The sequence below is a fragment of the Eptesicus fuscus genome, chromosome 18 (assembly GCF_027574615.1).
Source record: "Eptesicus fuscus isolate TK198812 chromosome 18, DD_ASM_mEF_20220401, whole genome shotgun sequence".
In the NCBI taxonomy this organism is placed as follows: domain Eukaryota; kingdom Metazoa; phylum Chordata; class Mammalia; order Chiroptera; family Vespertilionidae; genus Eptesicus; species Eptesicus fuscus.
The window spans coordinates 37,301,663-37,325,029 of record NC_072490.1 but is presented as its reverse complement, the minus strand read 5'-3'; the positions used below and the strand labels follow the sequence as shown (position 1 = coordinate 37,325,029).

At 48.0% G+C, this 23,367-nt stretch overlaps 1 protein-coding gene across 1 annotated transcript; it reads right to left on the bottom strand.

Annotated features, from left to right (window-relative positions):
- Positions 1-199: 199 nt before the first annotated feature.
- Positions 200-20,348, bottom strand: LHFPL4 (LHFPL tetraspan subfamily member 4). Its single transcript, XM_008151787.3, has 3 exons — positions 19,906-20,348; positions 3,743-3,979; positions 200-351 (listed from the first exon to the last, which is right to left on the bottom strand). The coding sequence occupies exons 1-3, from the start codon at positions 20,309-20,311 to the stop codon at positions 251-253; spliced, it is 744 nt and encodes a 247-aa protein (XP_008150009.1). The 5' UTR covers positions 20,312-20,348; the 3' UTR covers positions 200-250.
- Positions 20,349-23,367: the final 3,019 nt, after the last annotated feature.

The window sequence follows — 23,367 nt, the reverse complement described above, 5'->3', positions numbered from 1 at the left end:
GATGTCCGGCTCCCTTAGGTCAGTTGAGGGAGGGGCAGAATCAGGCCCTCCCAGGGTCTGCAGGGCCTCTCCCCTCCCCCAGGCTGCACCCAGCCTCCACCTCTCTTCAAAGTCTGGAGCTGGCAGGCGGGTAGCAGATGAGAAGTCAGTCTGAGATTGGGGTCTTCCCTCAGAGCTTGAGTGGAGGATGAGAGGGCAAGAGATGGGACACACTGAGGGCAGGTCAATTCCTGGGCTGTGATCCTGGCCTTCAGGGTCCCTGTGAGTGAGCAACGGGACAGGGGAGGACTCCCCAGCTGGAGACATCACCCCCTGGTCGCAACACGGAGCTTACTGTAGAGCTCACAAAATCTAAGAGAGAGAGAGAGAGAGAGAATTGGAGAAAGTCAGAGACCACCAGGGCATTGGGGCTCCCCTTGGCCAATCCTCAGGGCAAAACTGGGCAGAGTGGTGAGGTGGGTGCCCAGGCTCTGAAATCCCACCCGGGCCTCAGACGAGTTGGATGGCCCTGAGCAGGCCAGTGGACCTCACTGAGTCCCAACTTCCTCATCTGCAAGACGGCAGAACAGCCTCCTTCACAAGGTGCTTCTGAGGGCCAGAAAGACATAAAGAACACCAGCCAAGGACTCTGTGCAGCGCTTGGCACAAAATGCTGGACACTGTAGCAATTTATTTTATTTTTCACTTTTTTCCTGGAGGTCTTTGGCTTAGAACTGAACTGTGAGTCTCAGTCATCTTGAGCTCTTCATGAGGATGGAGATCTCTGATGTCACTTTTAACACTGAGCTATTAGGGTGCCTGGGGAGGGAGGAGAGGACGCTGAGTGGGCCCACCTCACACCAGAAAGGGCAGATGGCTGTCTTAGTCATGCACTTCTGGAAGCTGCCACCAGAGGGCAGGCCCTGACTTCATACCAAGGCCACAGAAACCGCAGGATATCAGGGTATCCGGAGCAGGAGGCTCAGAGCTTAGGTTAGCAGCTAGCAGCCCAGGAAGGGCTGAAAGGGGGGCAGGCAATGTGACAGAGCTGGGTCTTTGGACTTGGACCTGGGTTCAAATTCTGGATCCGCCACTTAGGTGGCTTTGAGCAAGTGACTGGACCTCTCATTTGTAAAATGGTGGTCATGATGCCCACCTGATGGGGAGTGGGGAGGAGTGGCAACTTTTACAGAGCATAAACCACATGCCCCTTTGCAGTCATAATCTTTCTTTCTTCCTCACAGGACAACCCGTATTACCATAAGTATATGTATGTTTAAACTACACGGTGGTACGTTTTCATCACACTCATTTTGTGAATGCAGGAAACTGAGGCTCACGGAGGTGAAGTCACTTCTCAGCTCAGCCTGCTTCCAACACAGATGATCTGCTTCCACAGACTAAGGGTTCCACCACAATACCAAACTACCTCCCTCCAAATGAGATCGTCTTCACCACCATTATCCCTGTTTTATAGATGAGAAATTCCAAGAGATGAATATAATTAATGGAAAGTGCTAAACATAGGCCCAGCTCATGCTGATAGCTCACGGAAGGGTGTGACTATGAAAATGACTACTATTTCTCACAGCAGAGAAGGCACACCCAGACAGACAGGGGTCTGTCCGCTGAAGCCGTGTAGTGTCTCCCCTTGCTCCGGGGGCAGGGCGGGCCCCTGGGTCAGAAGACCAGCCCTCCAGTGGAGAACAATCTGGCACTGTCATTTCAATGGTAAGTGTGCAATTTAACTTCTGGAAAGACACCAAGAAGACACTTGTGTCTAAGAAGACACAGACAAAAATGTTCATTGTAGCTTTGCCAGTAATAGTAAAAACCTGGAAATCTCACTAAGAGCCCCTAAAGGGAGAATGGTAAGAAAGTGCAGTTCCTTTATTTCACATGATGCTAAGCACTGGATAAAAAGGGCAAGATGATTCTCCATGAAATGATATTCAGATCTTGACAACATGCTCCAGAGTGGAGCACAATAATTGAGCTGAGGGGGGTGGAGGGGGGTTGTTTAGGATGATACCTGTTCTATGTCATCTTAGCACTTAGCACTACTCTCTGTTTTGTAAAGGGACAGATCAGGTTTGAAGACACACCGATAAGCACTGTCAACAGTGACAACCCCTAAGGTTCTGGCCTTAGGTGTAAGTTGTTTCTTTGTTGTATTTTAATGTTACCTGATATATACATCTTATATAATAAAACCCTGATATGCAAATCGACCGAATGGTGGCACATAAAGAACACCAGCCAAGGACTCTGTGCCAATCAGTTATCAGAGAAATACAATGTGCTGATTGGCTCACACTTGAGTCCCACTCACCAGGGTAAATACTAGGAAGAGCCCAAGAGATTGACCCAAGTGGGTCACTAAACACAGAGGAAGGGAGAGGGAGAGAAAGATAGAAATATCAATGATGAGAATGGAATGACTGGCGGAATGACTGGTCCCTATGATGTGCACTGACCACCAGGGGGCAGACGCTCAATGCAGGAGCTGCCCCCGATGGTCAGTGCGCTCCCACAGGGGGAGCACCGCTCAGCCAGAAGCCAGGCTCACGGCTGGTGAGCACAGTGGCAGTGGCGGGAGCCTCTCCCACCTCCGAGGCAGTGCTAAGGAACAGCGATCAGGAGAGTAGTAAGGGGTGAGGGGTCCTGGACTGCAAGAGGAATCCCAGACTGCGAGAGGCATATCTGACTGCTGCTTAGGCCCGATCCCCCCAGGCCTCTAGTATATATACTAGATGAAATTTGTGCACTGGGGAGGGGGGGGGTCCCTCAGCCTGACCTGCGCCCTCTCACAGTCCGGGAGCCCTCGGGGGATGTCCGACTGCTGTGGAGGCGGGAGAGGCTCCCACCACCACAGCTGCACTCGCCAGCCGTGAGCCCAGCTTCTGGCTGAGCAGGGCTCCCCCTGTGGGAGCGCACTGACCACCAGGGGCAGCTCCTGCGTTAAGATCTGCCCCCTGGTGGTCAGTGCACGTCATAGTGACCAGTTGTTCTGCCATTCGGTCAATTTGCATATTAGCCTTTTATTATATAGGATATATACATATACATATATATATATATACATATATATATTATTATTATAATTATTATTATTACAATATACTAGGTATAAAGCACCATTCAAAAACTGTAGCTCTACCATTGTATACACCTACCTGTCCACATCTGCTCCTGGCTTCCCTCATCCATCCCAAACACACCATTCTACCATTTACATTTCTCATTTCTTTGTTTTTTATTTTTTTTAAAAAATACCCGTATCACCATAAATAAATGTGTTTAAACTATACATTGTTTAGTGGTGCTTGGTGTTTGAGCTCAATATAAATTTCACTGTGTCATCTTCTGGAACTTCACTCCCCTCCACCCCACCCCCTCAAAGGTATGTTTCCAGCGGGTACCCATTCTGCTTACTATAAACCGAGGTTCATTCATTTTCAGTCATGAACTATTCCGTGATGTGAATATATCACCATTTATCCATCCACCCTCCTGTCCATAGCCATTCAGGTTGCTTTTAGTTGTCTGCTGTTTTGAAACAGCTGCCAAGGCCATTCTTGCACGTTTCTCATGGGTTTATACCCGCTGGTCACGGGCACGCAGGTATTCGGATCTGAGACATGGAGCCGAGTTGTTTCCAAGGGGATCATGCTGTCTGTGCCATTCCCAACTTGTGCCTCACCGTTACCCTTAACGGGGCCCCGCCCGCCCCTGCCCACCGGAAGCGGGCGCGTGCACTCGCCTTTGTTGTCGGGCTTGAGCTCCTCCAGAAGCAAGTCTGTCTGCCGGTTGCCCAGCACGAAGGCGAGGAAGGAGAGGATGAGGGCGTTGAGGATGCCGATGATGGCCAGGATGTAGGCCCAGCGCACCGAACAGTCCCCCAGGGAGTACTTGCCGGTCTTGGCCCCGCACATGTCCCGGATGGTCTCGGCGTCCCAGCCGTCGGGGAAGATCATGCAGCCCAGCACGAGGCACAGAGCTGAGGGGCGCGAGGCCCAGCCCCGCGGTCGGGAAGGAAGGCAGAAGGGGATGATTACTCCTCAGAGCCCGAGGACCCCCGGGAACCCTCCTCACTCCGCCCAGCAACCCCAAAGCCTGATAACCGGTTCCTGTGGGCTCCCGAAACTCGTGGGCCCGGAATGACCCACCGCCCAGAAGAGCAGAAGCTTTCCGGAACCCATAATGCCCTCCCCCTCCCCCACCAAATCAACTCCTTCCTGGAAATATGAGAAAATAACAGACCATGGTCACCCCCCTTAAGCACCCTGGCCGTGCTGACCCTCTCCCATCCTCATCACCATTCATTTATTTAGGTTGTTCATTCAACACGTATTTATGGAGTGATATTGTCCTTTCCGTCAAGATGCTGGAACCAGGTCCTCACTCACACAGTTGAGCACTGTGCTCAGAGAACAGACTGGGGTGAGAACAGTGGGGTTTGAGCCCAGTTCTTTCACTGACGCAGTACAGGACGTTGGGGGTGCCTCCTGTTTGTCTGTGTGATGGGAATCAGAGTGAATACTTACCTCCCAAGGTGGTTGTGAGGATTAAATGAAGTAATGCTTGAAAGACACTTAGCACAGTGCCAGGCATTCACTCACTCAAGTTGTATCTACTGAAGGCCTACTCTGTGCCAGGCACTGGACTAGGCAAGGGGAGGGTACTTGGACTCTAGCCTCATGAAGCTTGCACTTTAGGCGGGGGATGAGGGGAGAGAGATCCATTAGAGAAAAGCCCTAAGGGGCTCAAATCCTGGCTCAGCTATTTCCTGGATGTGTGATCTCGAGCCAGTTCTGTCACCTTTGAGTTTTCTCATCTGTAAAATGGGGATAATGATGGCTATCAAGTGTGAAGTGCTTGGCACAGTAAGTTCTGCATAAATGTTAGCTGTTATTATTAAAACTAATCATGATAATAATCACGCAAATAAGGAGGGGGCTTGGTTTCAGATGAGGGGAGACAGGCAAGGCGAAGAAAAAAAAAAGCATTTGGCCCAGCCGGTGTTGCTCAGTGGTTGAGCACTGACCTATAAACTAGGAGGTCACGGTTAGATTCCCGGTCAGGGCATGTGCTGTGGTTGCAGGATTGATCCCCAGTGAGCGGCATGCAGGAGGCAGCCTATCACTGATTCTCTCTCATCATTGATGTTTCTATCACTCTCTCCCTCTCCCTTCCACTCTGGGAAAAAGAAAAAAAGCATTTGAATCAAAATGGGCCCCTGCTGATTCCTTGCTGGGCACCCACTCCCTCTGCGTTTAGTGACCCACTTGGGTCAATCTCTTGGGCTCTTCCTAGTATTTACCCTGGTGAGTGGGACTCAAGTGTGAGCCAATCAGCACATTGTATTTCTCTGATAACTGATTGGCTCAGAGAGGGGCACATGCCCCATGCAACCAATCAGAGCCTACCAGGTTCATTAGGCCCCAGAGGCTGTGACCTCTGCTCCTTCCTCCCCTTGCAGTGCTGGCTGCCCTGTGACCTGAGACTGTGTGGTTTGATGTTGCCATCTTGGTGTCTAATGGTCCCGCCAGCAACAGGGTTACTGTGTCTGAAACACAAAGGTTCCATGCCAGTCAACTGAGTACTTAACCTGGCTTTTTAAAAAATATATTTTTTAATTGATTTAAGAGAGTAAGGGAGAGGGAAAGAGAAATACCAATGATGAGAGAGAATCAGATTGGCTGCCTCCTGCACGCCCCCTACTGGGGATCGAGCTCACAACCCGGGCATGTGCCCTTGACCAGAATGGACCCTGAGGCCCTTCAGTCTGTAGGCCGATGCTCTAGCCACTGAGCTAAACCCGCCAGGGCCTTAACCTGGGTTTTAGATGACAGCAATGACAAAGTGGGGGTGGGGTCAGTTCACCCACTGTCCACGAGGCCCATCTAGTTCCCAGGATAGGGAGGGGGCCCTAAGCTTTGCCAACCTTCCTCCTGAGAACCCAGACTCCTGCCTGACAGTGAGGTAGGGGCCCTCCTTCCTTCCTCCTCCCTTTCTCGTTTGGCTTCCTCAGGCCTCACCCCCCACTCCCTGCGACAGATAGTGTCCCCCTGCCCCTAGGTGGTTTCCCTTGCTGATGCAGAGCTTCAGGACTGCACTGCGACCCCACACACCCAGCAGGCTTCCTCCCCTGGCAATGCTCGCCTCCTCCGACAGGCGCTCAGCTCCAATGGAACAGCGGGCCACCTAAGTGCTGGGGAAAGGGTTCCTGCCAAGGGGATGGCAAATGCAAAATGCCCTGCGGCAGGAAGGAGCTGGGCGAGTTAAGGAATTCAACAAGTTTGAAGACACCCGTTAGGCACTCAAATGGAAAGGAAAGCTGGGGGGAGGGGGGATCAGTGCCGGAGATGTAACCAGTGGAGCTGTGGGCGTGCAAATCCCTGGGACTGGACACAACGGAAACTTGAAGAGGAGGCTCAGGACTGAGCCCTGCGGTGCTCCAGCATTTACTGGGCGGCAAAAGAGGAGGAGCCTATGGAGAAAGCTGGACGCCTTCGTCTCCCCAAATGTCCCTGACACTTTGCAAAACCCCAGCAAGAGGCAGGGATGAGGAAAGAGCCTGGGGAGAGGACAAACCCAGCCAGCCCCTCCTCCTTCTCTCCGGCCCTCCCCTCCGGGGGTTCGGTGTTTCCTCTCCCGCCGGGAGCATTCCTCGTCTCCATGGAAACCGCTCCAGCATCCAGAGCTCCCAGCCGCGCTGCTCCAGCTCGGGCCTCAGGTCCGAGAACCTGCAATCCCGCGTTCAGCCCTCAAAGAGGTTTTCTTCCAGTGGCTCTGCGCCTGCACGTCCTCTCTGTCTCTCTGCTTCACTGTCTACCGCCTCTCTCTGTCTCTGTCTCTCTCTAATCGCATGTCCATTCCTTTCTTTCTCCACACTTTTCACTCTGTCTCTCTAATGGCATGTCCATTCCCGTCTTTGTCCACCCTTTTCATCTTTCTCTCCTTACAGGTCTCTTCACACCCCCCTCTTGGGCTAGTCTGTCTGGTGCTCAAGTCTCAGTCTCCACTCGACCTTTGACCCTGGCTCTTCCCTCTTCTGTTTAGATCCCTCGGCATTTAACATTCACTCCCCACTCCTCCTCCTCCTCCTCTCTTCCTTTTCTGGCGTCTCTTCCTTCCCTGTATCTGTCTCTTGGCCCTCTCCTTTCTCTGGCTCTCCCTTTGCACATTCCACATATAAATTCTGAGCGCCAGGCCCTGTGCAGGTGCTGGGGACACCGGCAGGCATGGTTTCTGACCTCGGAAGCAGAGCTGTATGGGGAGGAATAAAACCAAGTGCACACACACTGCGTGGAAGGAAACAGACGAAGTACTGAAAGTACTGAGACCCTGAGTAACAGGGTGCTCAGGGGAGCTGGCCGTGGAGTGTATCCCCCCGTGTCTCTCTCTTTCTCTGCCTCCTTTGCTTTGCAGGGTTTTAGGGGTGGCTATGTGGCCCCAAAGGCTGCTCTGGGGATGGGAAACAACAGAAATCCAGCAAATGGAGGAAAGCAAACCAGATGGTTTCTCTGGACCGCTGGAAAGAGAGGAAAAGACACGAGGGACAGGCTACACCAGGAAAAGAGGCTCAACCCTCAGGAGGTGGAATGGCTACAGGCAAGGCAGCCTTCAGCATGCCCATCTGCTGGATGAGGAAAGGGAGGCTGAGGTCTTTGGAGTCCCAGTTCAAGTCTCTTGAAAATAATCAGCTGGCTGAAGAGTTGGCTGCTTCAAGCAAGACACGGACACAAGTGCAGGGTGCAGCATTTCTGATGCTTGGCCCGATCATTCTTCATGGCGGGGGACCATCCTGTGCATTATGGGATATTTCACATCATCCCTGGCGTCTACCCACCACACATCAGTGCCGCTACCACTCCCAGTCATGACAAAAAAAATGTCTCTAGCCCAGCTGGTGTGGCTCAGTGGTTGAGCGTCGACCTATGAACCAAGAGGTCACAGTTCAATTCCCAGTCAAGGCACATGCCCGGCTTGCAGGCTCTATCTCCCACTGTGAAGCATGCAGGAGGCAGCCGATCAATGATTCTCTCTCATCATTGATGTTTTCTCTCTCTCTCTCTCCCACTCCCTTCCTCTCTGAAATGCCTCTAGACACTGCCAAATGTCGCCTGGGGGACAAAATTGTCCCTGTTGAGAACCACTGGTATAGGGGAAGGGGCATGGCTATCCAATCACCTGACAGCCCAGTGACTTACTCTGCTCCAAGAAGTCAATATTATTATATTTTGTGACAAAATTGAGATAAATACTATTAATATTATTATGTTTTAAAATTATATTTTTATTGATTTTGGAGAGAGCGGGGGGGGGGGGGGGGAGAGGGAGAAAGAGAGAAGCATCAATCGGTTGCCTTCTGTACGTGCCCTGACCTAGGACCAAACCCGGCAACCTTTCTCAGTTTCTCGGTTGCTAATTTGAGCAGCTGCTCTGGCTCCTCTCTCCAAGCCTCCTAAACTGGCTCCTCCTCCACCTGCCCCTTAGGTGTTGGTGTTTCTAGGCTGTCTCCTCTTCTCCCGCCCTCCACACATTCTCCCCTGGCGGGGTCACCCCCACTCAGCCTCCTAAGATGATGCCTCACAGCTCCATCTCCAGCTGAGACCTCTCCTCAGCTCCAGACCTGAATATCCAATTGCTTGTCAGACCTTTCCTCTTGCACATCCCAGAGAAACCTCAAACTCACCATGTCCCAAACCGACCTGATCTTCCTCCCATGTCCTTTGGGAATGTCACTCCGGAGACCCAATCTTCCAAGAAGAAAACCCTGATCATCTGCAACACCTGCCTGTCCTCAGCCCAGCACACCTGCTAGTCTCCTCAGTGGGTCCCAGTGCTTCTCTTCCTCCTCCTCCCCCAGCCTCAGGCCTTTCCGTTTTTACATATAAAAGAGAAAACATACCATTAACTGATAGAAAAATATATATGAACTAATGGTTTATAGGAAATAGACATGTGAAAAGTGTATGACCTCATTCAAAATAAGAATAAGAAAAACCTACTAAATAACAGCATTTTTTACCCATCAGGTTGGCAAAAGTAAAATATTTGATAACACACTCAGTTGGCAAAGATGTGAGAAAACAGGGACTTCCATACATTGCTACTGGGAGTGCAACTTTGTACAACTTCGGTGGAGGACATTACGGCTGGATTTGACAAAACTGCAAATCCACAGACCGTTTAATCCAGCAATTTCACTCTATATGTACATATGTATCAAATTATTTATATACATAATCCATTGAAATATTGTAGCAAAATATTGTAAACAAATTAAATACTGATTTAAAAAATGATGATATATCTATACGAAAGTATATTATGTAGCTCTTAAGAAAAAGTAGCTCTTTGTATACTGATATGAAACCATCTCCAAGATGTATTGTTGACTTAAAAAAGCAAGATGATGTATGCTACCATTTGTGGTAGTTTTATTTTTTAAAATGTATTTTTATTGATTTCAGAGAGGAAGGGAGAGGGAGAGAGACGATAGAAACATCAATGATGAGAGAGAATCATTGATCGGCTGCCATCAGCACGCCCCACACTGGGGATGGAGCCCACAACCCAGGCATATGCCCTGACCAGGAATCAAACCATGACTTCCTGCTTCATAGGTTGATGCTCAACCACTGAGCCACATCAGCTGGGCAGGGTCACAGGTTTTATTCCCAGTCAGAGGCATGTACCTTGGTTGCAGGTTCGATCCCCAGCCCGGATCGGGGCAAGTGGGGAAGGCAGTCAATTGATGTGTCTCTCTCACATGTTTCTCTCTCTCTCCCCTACCTTTCCTCCCACCCATTCTCTCTAAAAATCAATGGGAAAAATATCCTTGGGTGAGGATTAACAAAAATAAGTAAATAAATAAAATTTTAAAAATAAAATCAATAAAAACATATCTTCGGGCGAGGATTAAAAAGAAAAGAACTAAACAAAATGGAGACAAGAAATCTACTCGATGCAGAGATCAAAATAAAGAAGTTTAATGAACTTAGGAGCAGAGTAGAAAACTTAGAGAGAACTTCAACAGCATAAAACAAAAAAGAAAACCATAAAAGAACCACTCAGAAATGAAGAATACACTAACTGAAATGAAGAATAATTTGTAGGAATCAACAGTAGAGTAGATGAAGCAGAGAATCAAATCAGTGATTCAGAAGATAAGGAAGCAGAAAACACCCCATCAGAATAGCAAAAAAGAAAAAAGAATCCAAAAATGAGGATAGTGTAAGAAGTCTCTGGGACAACTTCAAGCATACCAACATTTGCATAATGGTGGTGCTGGAAGGAAGAGAGAGCAAGAAATTGAAAACCTATTTTAAAAAAATAATGATGGAGCCCTGGCCAGTGTGGTTCAGTTGGTTGGAGCTTTGTCCCATGCATGGAAAGGTCATGGGCTTAACCTTTTGCACTCGGATGTCGAGTGTGACTCGACACGGTTAGCACTGGTAGCAGCTCGTATGTATTTGAAATATAAAAAAATCCAAGTAAATAAGTTTGTATGAAAAGAAACTCCAGTTTTTTATTCTACTGCCATGCTTTGTAAAATCTGGGGTATTTAAAAAATTAAATCCTGAGTAGAATAAAGGAATTGAGAAAAAAGCAAGCGGGTGCAAAGGGTTAATTCTTGGTCAGGACACATACCCAGGTTGTGGGTTCAATACCCAGTAATGGTGTGTAGGGAGGCAACCGATCAATGTTTCTCTCTCACATTGATGTTTCTATCTTTCTGCCTCTCCCTTTTTCTCTCTGTAAAATCAATATGAACATATTCTCAATATAGGATTAAATAATAATAATAACAATGATGGAAAACTTCCCTAACATGGTAAAAGAAATAGACATACAAGTCCAAGAAGCATAGCATCCCAAACAAGATGAACCGATGAACTCAAAGAGTCCCACACCAAGACACATCATAATAAAATGCAAAAGGTTAGAGACAAAGAGAGAATCATAAAAACAGCCACAGAGCCCTAGCCAGTTTGGCTCAGTGGATAGAGTATTGGCCTGTGGACTCAAGGGTTCCAGGTTCGAGTCCAGTCAAGGGCACATGCCCGGGTTGTGGGCTCGATCCCCAGTAGGGGGCGTGCAGGAGGCAGCCAATCAATGACTCTCATCATTGATGTTTCTATCTCTCTCTCCCTTTCTCTTTGAAATTAATAAAAACATATTTAAAAAAGAAAGAAAATAAAACAGCAAGAGGAAAGCAGTAACTCCCATAAGACTGTCAACTGATTTCTCAACAGGTATGTTGCAGGCCAGATGGGATTGGCAAGAAATATTCAAAGTGATGAAAAGCAAGGACCTACAACCAAGATTACTCTATCCTGAAAAGCTATCATTTAGAACTGAAGGACAGATAAAGTGCTTCCCCGACAAGAAAAAGTTAAAGGAGTTCATCACCACCAAAACAATATTATATGAAATGTTAAAGGGTTTTATTTAAGAAGATAAAAAAATATGAACAATAAAATGGCAATAAGTACATATCGATCAATTGAGTCTACAAACAAAATGACTAAGAACAGAAACAGACTCATACAGAGAACTTTTTGTTAATTGCCAGATGGGAGGCAAGGGGGGCGGTGAAGTAGTCATGGGGATATAAATTATAGCATAGGGAATATAGTCAATAATATTCTGATAACTAGGCTGGGTGCAGGATTTATTGGGCTGATCACATATTAAGTTACATAATGTCTAGTCACTGGGGTGTACAAAAATATTTTTTAAAAAGCCTCCTATACCCCCAAATATCCAGGTTTCAGTGACTTAATGTTCTACTTATAGAGAATAATTTCTTAGTCCAACACTGGATTTTCCTTGTGGTTCTATTTTATTTTGTACAGTAAATATGTACAAGTATAGTGGAAAATTTAAAGACACAGAAAAGCAGAAAGAAGAAAAAAATCATTTGTAATTTCCCACTAAAAATTAAATAATAATATTATATTTGTGTATATATTCTTCCTATATAACTTCTAAAGTAAAATGGAAACATTTTACTTTAAAAATAAAAAAAAGATGTACAACATCACTAATTATTAGGGAAATGCAAATCAAAACTACAATGAGATACCACTTCACACCCAGTATGATGGCTATAATAAAAACCTCAGATAATAGCAAGGATATGAGGAAACGGGAACCCTCATGCACTGCTGGTGGTAATGTATCATGATGCGGTCACTTTGGAAAACAATGTGGCAGTTTTTCAAAATGATAACTAGCCCTAGCCGGTTTGGCTCAGTGGATAGAGCATTGGCCCGAGGACTGAAGGGTCCCAGGTTTGATTCCAGTCAAGGACGTGTGCCTCGGTTGCAGGCTTGATCCCTGGCTCTGGTCAGAGCACGTGTGGGAGGCAACCAATCATTGTGTCTCTCTCGCATTGATGTTTCTCTCTCTCTCTGTTTCTCCCACTCCCTTCCACTCTCTTTAAAAATGAATGGGAAAATATCCTCAAGTGAGGATTAACAGCAACAACAAAAAATGTTAACTATGAAGTTGCCATTGAGCCACCCATTCCACTCCTAGGTACATACCCAAGAGAAATGAAAACATGTGTCCATACAAAAACTTGTACACAAATGTTCATAGCATGACTGAGTAAATAAAATGTGATATATCTACAAAAAGGAATATTAGTCACAAAAAGGAATCAAGTATTGATACATGCTACAACATGAGGAACCTCAAAAACATTATACAAAGTGAAAGATGCCAGTCACAAAGACCATGTATTATATGATTCCATTGATATGAACTGTCCTGAATAGACTAATATATAGAGACAGAAAGTAGATTAGTTGTTGCTTAGAGGCTGAGCAACCTAATGGAGAAATTGTTTAGGGAGTGATAGCTAAAGGGCAGGAGGCTTCTTCTTGAATTTATGAAAATATCCCAAAATTGATTGTGGTGATAGTTGCACAACTCTGTGAATATGCTAAAAAAAACAAACAAACAAAAAAACACCCCACTGAATTACACTCTTATATGGGTGAATTGTATGGCATATGAGTTCTACCTCAATAAAGCTATTATCAAAGAAAGGGAGTGGGCAGTTTAGTCTCTCTCTCTCTCTCTCTCTCTCTCTCTCTCTCTCTCTCTCTCTCTTCTTGTCTCTGTCTCTCCCTCTCCCCAGCTCTGTCTCTCCACCCATGCTGAGGTCTCCTGCCAACACATGAGTGTGGCTAGATCCCTTCAGCTTCAGCCAACCTTCAGAAGACTGCAGCCCCCACTGAGGTCTTGGCTGCAACTTCGTAAGAGACCTTGAGCCAGAACTACTCACCTACATTGCTCCCAAATTCCTGTGACTCCCAGAAACAGAAATTATAAATGCTTGTTTCTTTAAGCCATTAAGTTCTGGGGTAATTTGTTAAACAACAATAGATAACTAATTTATGTTTCAAAGTATTGTTTGCGTTTGCTTGTATATTTATGGGATTTCTTGGAAAGGATACTCAAGAATTGGTAATAATGATTACCTCTGGGAGGATCATTGAGGGATGAGGGCAAGGAGACTTACACCTGATTGTATACCTTTTGGCCTTCTGAATTTTGTATCATGTGCATTTATTAAATTTTCCAAAAAGTAAATAAATGTCTGGAAAATTTTTAAGCAAAAAAAGTGAACAACTATCTGCTGCTTACAGGTAAAGTCTAAACTTTTTACCGTGGCTCAGAAAGCCTCCACAATCCGTCTCCCAGTTTCACCTCTCCTCGCCCTAATTGCTTGTAGTCCCCAAAACACAACAGGCTATTTCCTACATCCATGCCTTTGATCATGCTGTCTCTTCTGCCTCATTGCCTTTCTCCTTCCTTCCCATCCTTTAAGACTCAACACAAATGCTGTCTGTCACTTTTTGAAAGACTTTCTTGGTTGTCGATAACTGTGTCAGAAGTCCCCTTTGTGCCCCCAGAATACCCTATGCGTGACTCCAATCATTTCAGGTGTCGTACATAGGTGATGATCTGTTTTCTTTTCTGCCTCTTTCATTAGACTGTGAGCTCTCTGGGAGTGAGGACCCTTAGTCAAGATTCCCAGAGCTGAGCACAGTGCCAGACACACGGAGGAGGCTGGCAGTAAAGGATTGATGTGAGGGGAGGGGAAGAGGGAGGGAAGGGAGGTGGGAGGAAGGAAAGAAGGGAGGGAGGGAGGGAGGGAGGGAGAGTTAGGGGAGAGGGAGAGAGGAAGGGAGGAAAGAATTCCCCCAATGTGCTTAGCAGTGTTATACACATCAACAAAGACTTAATTGGATGAGTAAAATCCTAAACCAAACCTGGAACAACCAGCAAAAAATGGGGAGGAATGTGAATACATATTCCTAGCTGTAGTGACAGAAGCTCCTGTCGTGGCTGTTCCTGGCCCAGAGGACACATATCTGGAAGGCTGGGTGATCTCACCTGGGGATCACCAACCAGCCCCTGCTGCCACCTCCACCGTCAGTCTCCTCATCTCCCACTCCATCTCACACACTCTCTTCTCTGCTGTGACTCCAGCGCCAGGCAGTGCCTGGCACATAGTAGGCACTCAGTATTAAAGGGGGTGTGGTCAGAATCATCCCCCTTCGGTGGGTAAAGGGTCTCAATTTGTGACCATGAACTTGTCTCTCTTCTCTGGGACTCAAGTTTTTTTTATCTGTGAAGTGAAGGAGTTCGACAAGCTGACTGGTAAGACCCTTTCCAGCTGGTAGTTTATGACCTCTCAAGGCCTTCGACCATCAGTCCAAACTCTTCCACCAGAGCATTAGGAAGTAGTCTGACCAACTACTTTTCACTCAGACTAGGCCACAGAAATAGCAATGGCCATTTATTGGGTGCTTATTGTACACCAGGAACCGTACTCAGCATTTTACACCCATCATTTCATTTATTTCTTCCTACCACCTTTGAGGTAGGTACAATAATAATAATCTCCATTTTACAGATAAGGACACAGATTCAGAGAGGAAAACCTACTTATCCAAGCCCACACAACTGGGAAGTGGCAGAGCGGGAATTTTAAGTCCTCTGTTCTTCAACCACTATCCCACACTGCCCCCTCAGACCCTCACCAGGCTTCCAACCTGAGTGTCTACTCCAGCCAGCAACCTCCCCTTGGCTAACCTCACCCCACCCACAGGTAGGCACAGAGTACCCAGAGCTCACAGCTGTAACTTGTAACCTGTGTATTCACTTCCTGGGCTCCAGTTCTAGATCCCTCAGGACTTGTGTTAAGTTTCAGCTCCACCTTTCACTAGATGTGTGGACTTTGGGCAAGTCACTTTAGCAGGTGAAGATTAACTGGCATAATGAATGTGAAAGTGTCTAGCACAGAGGCTGGCACATTGTGTGTTCTTGGTAAATGGGAAAGACCAGGTCAAGAGGAGTACAGATGTCCCGAGAAGCCCTGAAAAGCTGACGCCTAACTCCATAGAGAGCCACCTGGATCTTCCAGACTCTCTACTTTTCATTCAACCCTTCTGGCAAGTACATCCTGCCACTATCCCCACCATTAATGCTCCTTTATAAATCGTTGGGCTTTAGAGTCAGAAAAACTGAGTTATAATCCTGGCTCCACCACTTACCCGCTGTGTGACCTTGGACAAATGACTTCTTCCTCTTTGAGGCTCAGTGTTCTTATCTATAAAATAGCAATAATTGCCCAGCTGGTGTGCTCAGTGGTTGAGCGTCGAACTATGAACCAGGAGATCGTGGTTCGACTCCCAGTCAGGACACATCCCCGGGTTGCAGGCTCAGTTCCCAGTAGGAGACTGTGCAAGAAGGCAGGAGGCAGCCAATTGATAATTCTCTCTCATCATTGATGTTTCTGTCTCTCTCCCTCTCCCTTCCTCTCTGAGATCAATGAAAAGATATTTTTAAAAATATATTAATAATGGCACCTATTCCATAGGATTGCTGTGAGGATTAGAAAATAGTATGCATGTAAATGTTTAGCAAATGGTCAAGCATTTAGTAAAGGCTCAGAAAATATTAACTATTTTTCCTGAATAATAATAACAGTAATGGCAACTTCGAGCTGCCTACTGATTAGAGTCCAAACTCCTTGATTCAGTATTGAGAGCCTTGCACATTGTAGCCCTATTGCTCCATCCTGGCCTCTCCTCCCTCCTGCTATTCCCCTATGTGGATGTCACGCTCAATCCAGATGTGGCTTTCTTACCTCTGTGCCTCTGTCCATGATCTTCCTCTCCATTAAGAATGCTCTCCCATACCTCACACCTGTCCACACCCTGTCCTACTTGAGTCTCACCTTCCAAGTAAGCCCATAGCCTCCTCTATTGCCCTGAGTTTCCACTTTGTCTGCACTTGTCTCACCTAGAGTATCCCTCTTCCAGTGGTCACATTTGACTTCCCTTTGCAGGAATTGACCTTCCTCTACTATCAGTCCACGTGTTCCAGGGATTAATTAAGAGGCTGACACCTGACCAAAGCTGAGCCAATAAGAATCAGCTCTGGAACTTTTGCTGAAACCATTGAGTAACAGGTGTTCTTTTTCAACGACATTGCTAAGCTTCAAAAGAGAAGCAGACTTGCGCTGGCTTGTATGCCTCCGTGGATAGAGCGTCAGCCTGTGGACTGAAGGGTCCCAGATTCAATTCTGGTCAAGGGCACATGCCTGGGTTGTGGGCTCAATCCCCAGTGGGGGGTGTGCAGGAGGCAGCCAATCAATGATACTCACCATTGATGTTTCTATCTCTCTCCCTCTCCATTCCTCTCTGAAATCAATAAAAATATATTTTTTAAAAAGAGAGAAGTAGGCTTAAAAATAAGCCAACACAGAGGAACAAAGAAATGGAGAGAGCCATATTATAATGACATTATTTGATCCATCCATGCCTGAAGCCAGATGTTACGTGAGTCAAAAACACTACCCTCTTTATTACTTAAAATTTTTTTAATTATTTTATTTTATTTTTAGAGAGGAAGGAAGGGAAAGAAAGAAACATTTATGCGAGAGCTTGAACCTGCAACCTAGGCATGTGCCCCACCCGAGAATTGAACTGTCAACCTTCTGGTGCACGGGATGATGCTCCAAACAACGGAGCCACACTGTTCAGGGATACTCTCTTTATTTTATTTTTATTTATTTAAGCCAGTTTGAGTTGGGTTTCTGTCACTTGCTAGTGAAAGACCGCTGACCAATATAGTGATCTAACTAGATGGTAAGCTTGAGAGCAGGAATTGCATTTTATAGCCTTATAAAATGCTCTCAAAGATCAACCAAAGGACTTCTGTGCATGCATACGAGCCTAACCAATGGTTAAGGACAACAGGGGGGTGGGGGCATCCGTGGGGAGGGGTGTGGGATAGGAATGGGGGGATGAGGACAAATATGTGACACCTTAATCAATAAAGAAATTTTAAAATAAATAAATAAATAAATAAATAAATAAAATGCTCTCAAATCCTTGGGGACAGGGATGATCTCAGTATCACAGCCCATAGCATAAGGATGATCACAAAGCAGGTAAGGAATAAACTCAGAAATCTCTAAGCAAAATGGAATCAACTGCTCAACTCTGATAACAGCCCTCTGGGGTGGGACAGTAACACAAGGGAAAGAGCACTGGGCTAGGAGTCAAGACTGATTTACTCACTTACTGGCTGTGTGACTTTAGGTAAGACCATAATTTCTCTAGGCTCAGTCTCTTCTCTCTAAAATGGGGGCAGGAGGCCCGGCCAGCGTGGCTCAGTGGTTGAGTGTAGACCTATGAACCAGGAAGTCACAGTTCGATTCCCGATCAAGGCACATGTCCAGGTTTCAGGCTTGATCCCCAGTGTGGGGCATGCAGGAGGCAGCAGATCAGTGATTCCCTCTCATCATTGGGGTCTCTCTCTCTCTCTGTCTGTCTGTCTCTCTCTCTCTCTCTTCCTTTCTGAAATCAATAAAAATATGCTTGAAAATAAAAAATAAATAAATGGGGGCAGGGGAAGGTGGTATTTGAAGGAGCTGATCTCTAAGATCCCTGAAATTCTATAATTACATAGGGTTTGTGGAACAGTTCACCCAGTCCCCAAGATTAAACCCACGTGGATTACAGAGAATTAAGAGGCCAAGAGGTCAGCAACCCATCTGCAAACTCCAAATTAAGGTTGAGGAACTGGGGGTTTCAACTGAGCATATATTCTTTCCAACTTGCCTTTGGAAGAAGAATAGAATTTAAATACATAAAATCATGTTCTGGGTACCACTGAGATATATGGAGAGATAGGTCCCATATCCTACAACTCTCCTTTCTCACCTGCTTAAAAAAAAAAATCTAAGTTGAATGGAGTGAAAAAGCCCAGAGGATGTCCACATCTGAATAAGCACTGACTTGTTCAAAGTAGTTCTTTTGGGAGTTTGGGCAATCCTTCCAGTGGCACAATACCTCCTGCCTGCATTTGTAGAAGTCCCCTTGGAAAGCAAACCAGCCTCAAGATTTCGCCCTCACTCCTTGGCTTTCACCCCAAGTGACAACTGTCAATTTGATCACCCATCATATTTTCTACACTTGTCCCTGAGTAACTTCCAGCCATTTCCAAAAATCATATTCCTCCTTTAAAGATGGGAGTTTCCCCTCAATGATGACCTTCAAGAGAATACATCCCATGCACCAAAGATAATTCCCTACAACGTTTCCAGCAGTGGAAAAATCGACGAGTGAGAAAGCACTTCCTCCAGGGGACTCTTTTGAAGGGGCCAACACTTGTTGAATGCTGGCCCTGGCTGGATAGCTCAGTTGGTTAGAGTGTCATTCCCATATGCCAAGGTTGCAGGTTTGATCTTCAGTTGGGGCACAGAGAACCAATGAATGCATAAAATAAGTGAAAGAACAAATTGATGCTTCTCTCTCAAATCAATAAATAATAATTTAAAAAACACTTGTTAAATGCTCTGAGGTGCTTATTTTGAAAAAACTATCTCTGTTGCATGATCATCATATTTTCCCTTCTCCCTCTCACCCTGGAGGGCTCCAGACTTTTTCTTAGCCTTCATCAGCCCTCCTCCCCCATCTTCTGGCCCCACTTTTCCTAGCCCAACTCTCTTCCCTGCCTGCAATTAAGCAAATGCCCAAGCTGCTGAATCTTCAAAATCTGTCTTCGATCGGAAGGCGGGCAGGCGTGGGGGACTCTAATGGATCCTGAAAAACTGTCTCAGCAATTTTTATTCCCAAAGGGCCCTTCTCCGATTCTTAGGGTAAGATGTCTGTCTTAGCCAAACATTTCAGAGGGTCCTAGGAATCCATTCCCATTTGGGCATGGCACCAGAACCCTCCTCCCTGCATTGAGTGAGAGTGGGGAATGGAGACCAGTCCTCCAGAGACCCATGTTGCCAGGTGCTGCCAACCACCCACACTTCAAACATTGAATAGACACTATGGACAGCCTCCTCCTATATCTTAGCACAGCACTTTAAAGTTTACAAGATACTCTTTCATTTGTTCTCGGAATCCTCTCCACTGTCTTATGGATGAGAAAACTGAACCCCAGAGAAGTAAAGTGAAAGATCCAAGTTGATGATGTCAGGAAGTTAAAGGTCAAAGTCAGATCTCTTGAGTCACCATCTCAAGTTTTTTTCAATACAACAAACATCGTTCACACCTAGAGTAGCTCCTCATTCTGGTAATTATTTCCCCTAAAACAGCCAACAAAGTGTCTCAGAGACCCTCAGAGACTCTACCATAACTCGAACCCATCCACAAACGCAGTCTGCCCATATCCAACCCCACAGCCCCAAACACCCGTTCCTAAGGCGTCTCTCTCATAGAATTCTCCCCTCACTGCTGAGGGACCACCGAAGGTGTGTTTGTAGACAGAGGAGCACAATCTGTCTCTGATTCCTCCAAGAAAGGGTCCTAGAAGGAGGGAGCCCCTTCCGCAGCTCCTGCTCTAGGGGTCCCGCCCCCGCCCCTCCCTTACCTGCCAAAAGCTGCATCCAGGCACAGATCTTGTAGACCGTGGCGGTGTTGCAGAAGAAGAACAGCGAAAAGCAGGTAATGCAGCCGAGGATCAGCACCATGGAGAGCAGCACGAAGAAGGCGGCCGCCTTGAAGGCGCCGGACGGGATGGTGCTGAAGTCAGTGAACGAGCCGCGGCAGGTGAGCTCGCGGCCCGTCAGCCCGCTGCCCACACAGTAGTGGAAGAGGCCGAAGTAGCCGGGCTTGGGGGTGCTCACGCTGTCGCCCACCCAGTAGGGCTGGATGAAGACCACCACGTTGATGATGGCGAAGCAGATGGTGAAGATGGCCCATAACACGCCGATGGCCCGCGAATTCCGCATGTAGTGCTCGTGATAGAGCTTGGAGGCCTCCTGCGAGGGCAGCATGGTGCCCGGGGGCGGGGCCGGCGGCGGTGGCGGCGGCGGCGGCTGGCGGGGGCCGCCGGCCCGGGACCGACCGCCGGGCTGCCGGGCGGGAGCTGGGGACGCACCGAGAAGCCGCCCTGAGGGCCGGGCCTGGGGCGGAGCCGGGGAAGACCCGGGGGCTGGAGTGGGGAAGCTAGCAGGGGGTCATGAAGAGTGTTGGGTCGCTGTCTGTGGGCAAAGATCTCCAATTGGTGACTTAGGAAGGGGCCATGTGAAAGTTGGGGGGCTGGAGTGAGGGGGCTGTGGTGATGATATGGGAGCTGGAATGGGGGGTTAGAAAGTGGTCATGGGGAGCTGGGGAAGGAGCTTGGGGGCTGGTATTAGGGGAGTAAAGAGGGACCATGCGGAGATGGAATGGAGGCTGAGGGCTGGGGGCCGGTAGTGGAGGATTAGCAGCGGGGCTATATAGAGGGAGCTCGGAAGGGAATTGGGGGGCTGGTATTAGGGATAGGAGGTCAGGTATTGGGTATCTAGGAAAGGGCTGTGGAGAGGGGAGTGGGAGCTTCTATGGTGGGGTAGGAAGGAGATATTAGGGGCTTTCCTGGGGGGATTGGGAAGGTGATATGGGGGCTGGGACAGGGAGTGGGGGCTGGTATGAGGGTCTAAGAAAGAGAAGTAGAGGGATCAGGGTGAGGCTACATAGGAGTCGGAGGGTGGGACTGCAGGGTCTGGACCCGGGGTGGGGGGTTCCTCAGAAGCCAGGGCTGGATGTAGCTGGGAGGGAGCCTAGGACTGGCACGCCAGGGCTGGGCAGAGAGGTTTGCCAGGCCAAGGGGACGAGGGTCGGCAGGCAGTCTGGGCTGGGAGGGGCGGGCGGCGGGCAGGAGATGTCCCCTGGGCGCCGGAGAGCAGCCGGGCCCGGGGAGGGCCGGGGGTGGGGGGGCGGTTGCCCCGCGCCCAGGCCGGACGCACACGGAGGCTGCGGCCGCGGGGAGGGGGTGCGGGGAGACCAACCTGGGCCCGGTCCGGGGCAGCGGGTCCGGGACTGGCACGACCTAGGCGCCGCGGCTCGGCGCTCCGGGCAGCGGCGGCCTCAGCCCAGGCGGCGGCCGCGGCGCGGCCTCCATCTTGCTCGGCTCTCCCGGGCGCGCTCCGGTGCCAAGGCGCGCGCTCCGGTGCCAAGGCGCGCGCTCCCGGGCCAAGGCGCGCAGAGCGGAGGCGCGCTCCCGCCGCGAGCGTGCGGAACGGGGCGGAACCGGGTCGTGGTGGCGCGGTCCGCAGCGCGCCCAGCCGGAGCAATAAGTCCCACCAGCACGGTAGGGCCCTCTGGTTTGGGGAACCCCCTTCTTCCAGCCTACGTTGTGGGGCTATGGGTCCCCGCAGAGTCCATGGGAATGGGGGAGGGGCCGAACGCGGTGTTATTTGATAGGGTTTGAACAGATCTCTTTCTTCCAAATTACCTTCCTTACAGCCTATCACAGTGCCTCAAGTTGCACTCTACGCTTCCAGTCCTTTGGGTCTTGTAGGCGTTGAAGGCTCCCAGAGTCTCCTAGGAAACTGCCAACACCTCTGGGAGAGGGAACCCCTAAGCTGTTAGCGGCCCATGCCTGCGGTGGGGATTCACGGGCCGCCAGGCAAGGAACAGGTCCCACGGTGAGGGGACAGGAGAGGAGAGTGGGAACATGTTTGTTACCCTCCTTATACTGTCCCCAGTGCCTGGCATGAAGTGGGTACATCATTAAGAACAAAGCATCAGAGTGAGGCCGAGCTCACCCTGGGGGCACTCCAAGAAGGCCGGGTGGGTCATTGCTTTCCCTGTAGGGAAATAGCTTTGGCTCAGGATCTGCCAAGGCGACCTGGTTTGGCACTCAGACAAACTCTGACTCCTTACTACCTCTTTGACCTTGTACTTGCGCTCTCTGAACCTCTGTTTCCCCATCTGTAAAGTGAACGGATTAAGCTTTTATTTTAAAAAGCTAAGATTAAAGTGGGCTTTGAAAAATAATCTTTACTAGTGGGTTCCAAATACTGGACCTCACACAGGGATCAGCCTGATTAAATTTACCTCTGTCTGGGGGGTGAGGGGGGCAGAAATATGTAAGGTTGCTATTTGTCTTCCCCCCCCCCCAGGGGGGAAAGGGACCAGTTGTTGTTTTCCTGAGATTATGTACTTCCTGCTATCTTTTTTTAAAAAATATATTTTATTGATTTTTTACAGAGAGGAAGGGAGAAGGATAGAGAGTTAGAAACATCAATGAGAGAGAAACATCGATCCTGCACACCTCCTACTGGGGATGTGCCCGCAACCAAGGTACATGCCCTTGACTGAATCGAACCTGGGACCCTTCAGTCCGCAGGCCAACGCTCTATCCACTGAGCCAAACCAGCTAGGGCACTTCCTGCTATCTTAATATAAAAAAATCTCTTTTTAAAAAAGAAATGGTGATGATAATTAATGGAAATTTCTTTTTAATGTCTTTATTTGGCAAAATAAAAATAGGCAGTGTTAACTTTGTGTTATAAAAAATATTACGAGTCTATGAACTCCCACAATTTGGAGACCTATGTCATGTCACCTGAATGCTCAGTAAGTTTGCTTACCTTCTATTGGTTCTTTGCATGGGCCCTTATTCCCAAAGGACCCTTCTCTGATTCTTAGGGTAAGATGTCTGTCTTAGCCAAACATTTCAGAGGGTCCTAGGTTGCCAGTTGTCTTTTTTTTGCCCAAACTCATTACACTGAGGTTAAATGACTTGCCCAAAGTCACACCTGTCTGTCTCCTGAGAGCCCTAAGATACTGGCATCATAAGATGGGAGGGATTGTGGAGAGTGACTCTTTCTATACCTTCTCCTACCTGACAAATGGAGAACAAAGGTCACTTATACAAAATGGTGGATCAATCCTGCTTATTAGGCTGATCAACCTGATTCATGAATTTATTCATCCAGGCAATAAACATGTGATGACCCTCTGCTATGTGCCAGTCACATTACCATGCTTGGCCTTGGGGAGAAGATGGTGGGTAAAATAGATGTGGTCCCTGCCCTGGAGCTCACAGCTTCATGGGGAGATAGGA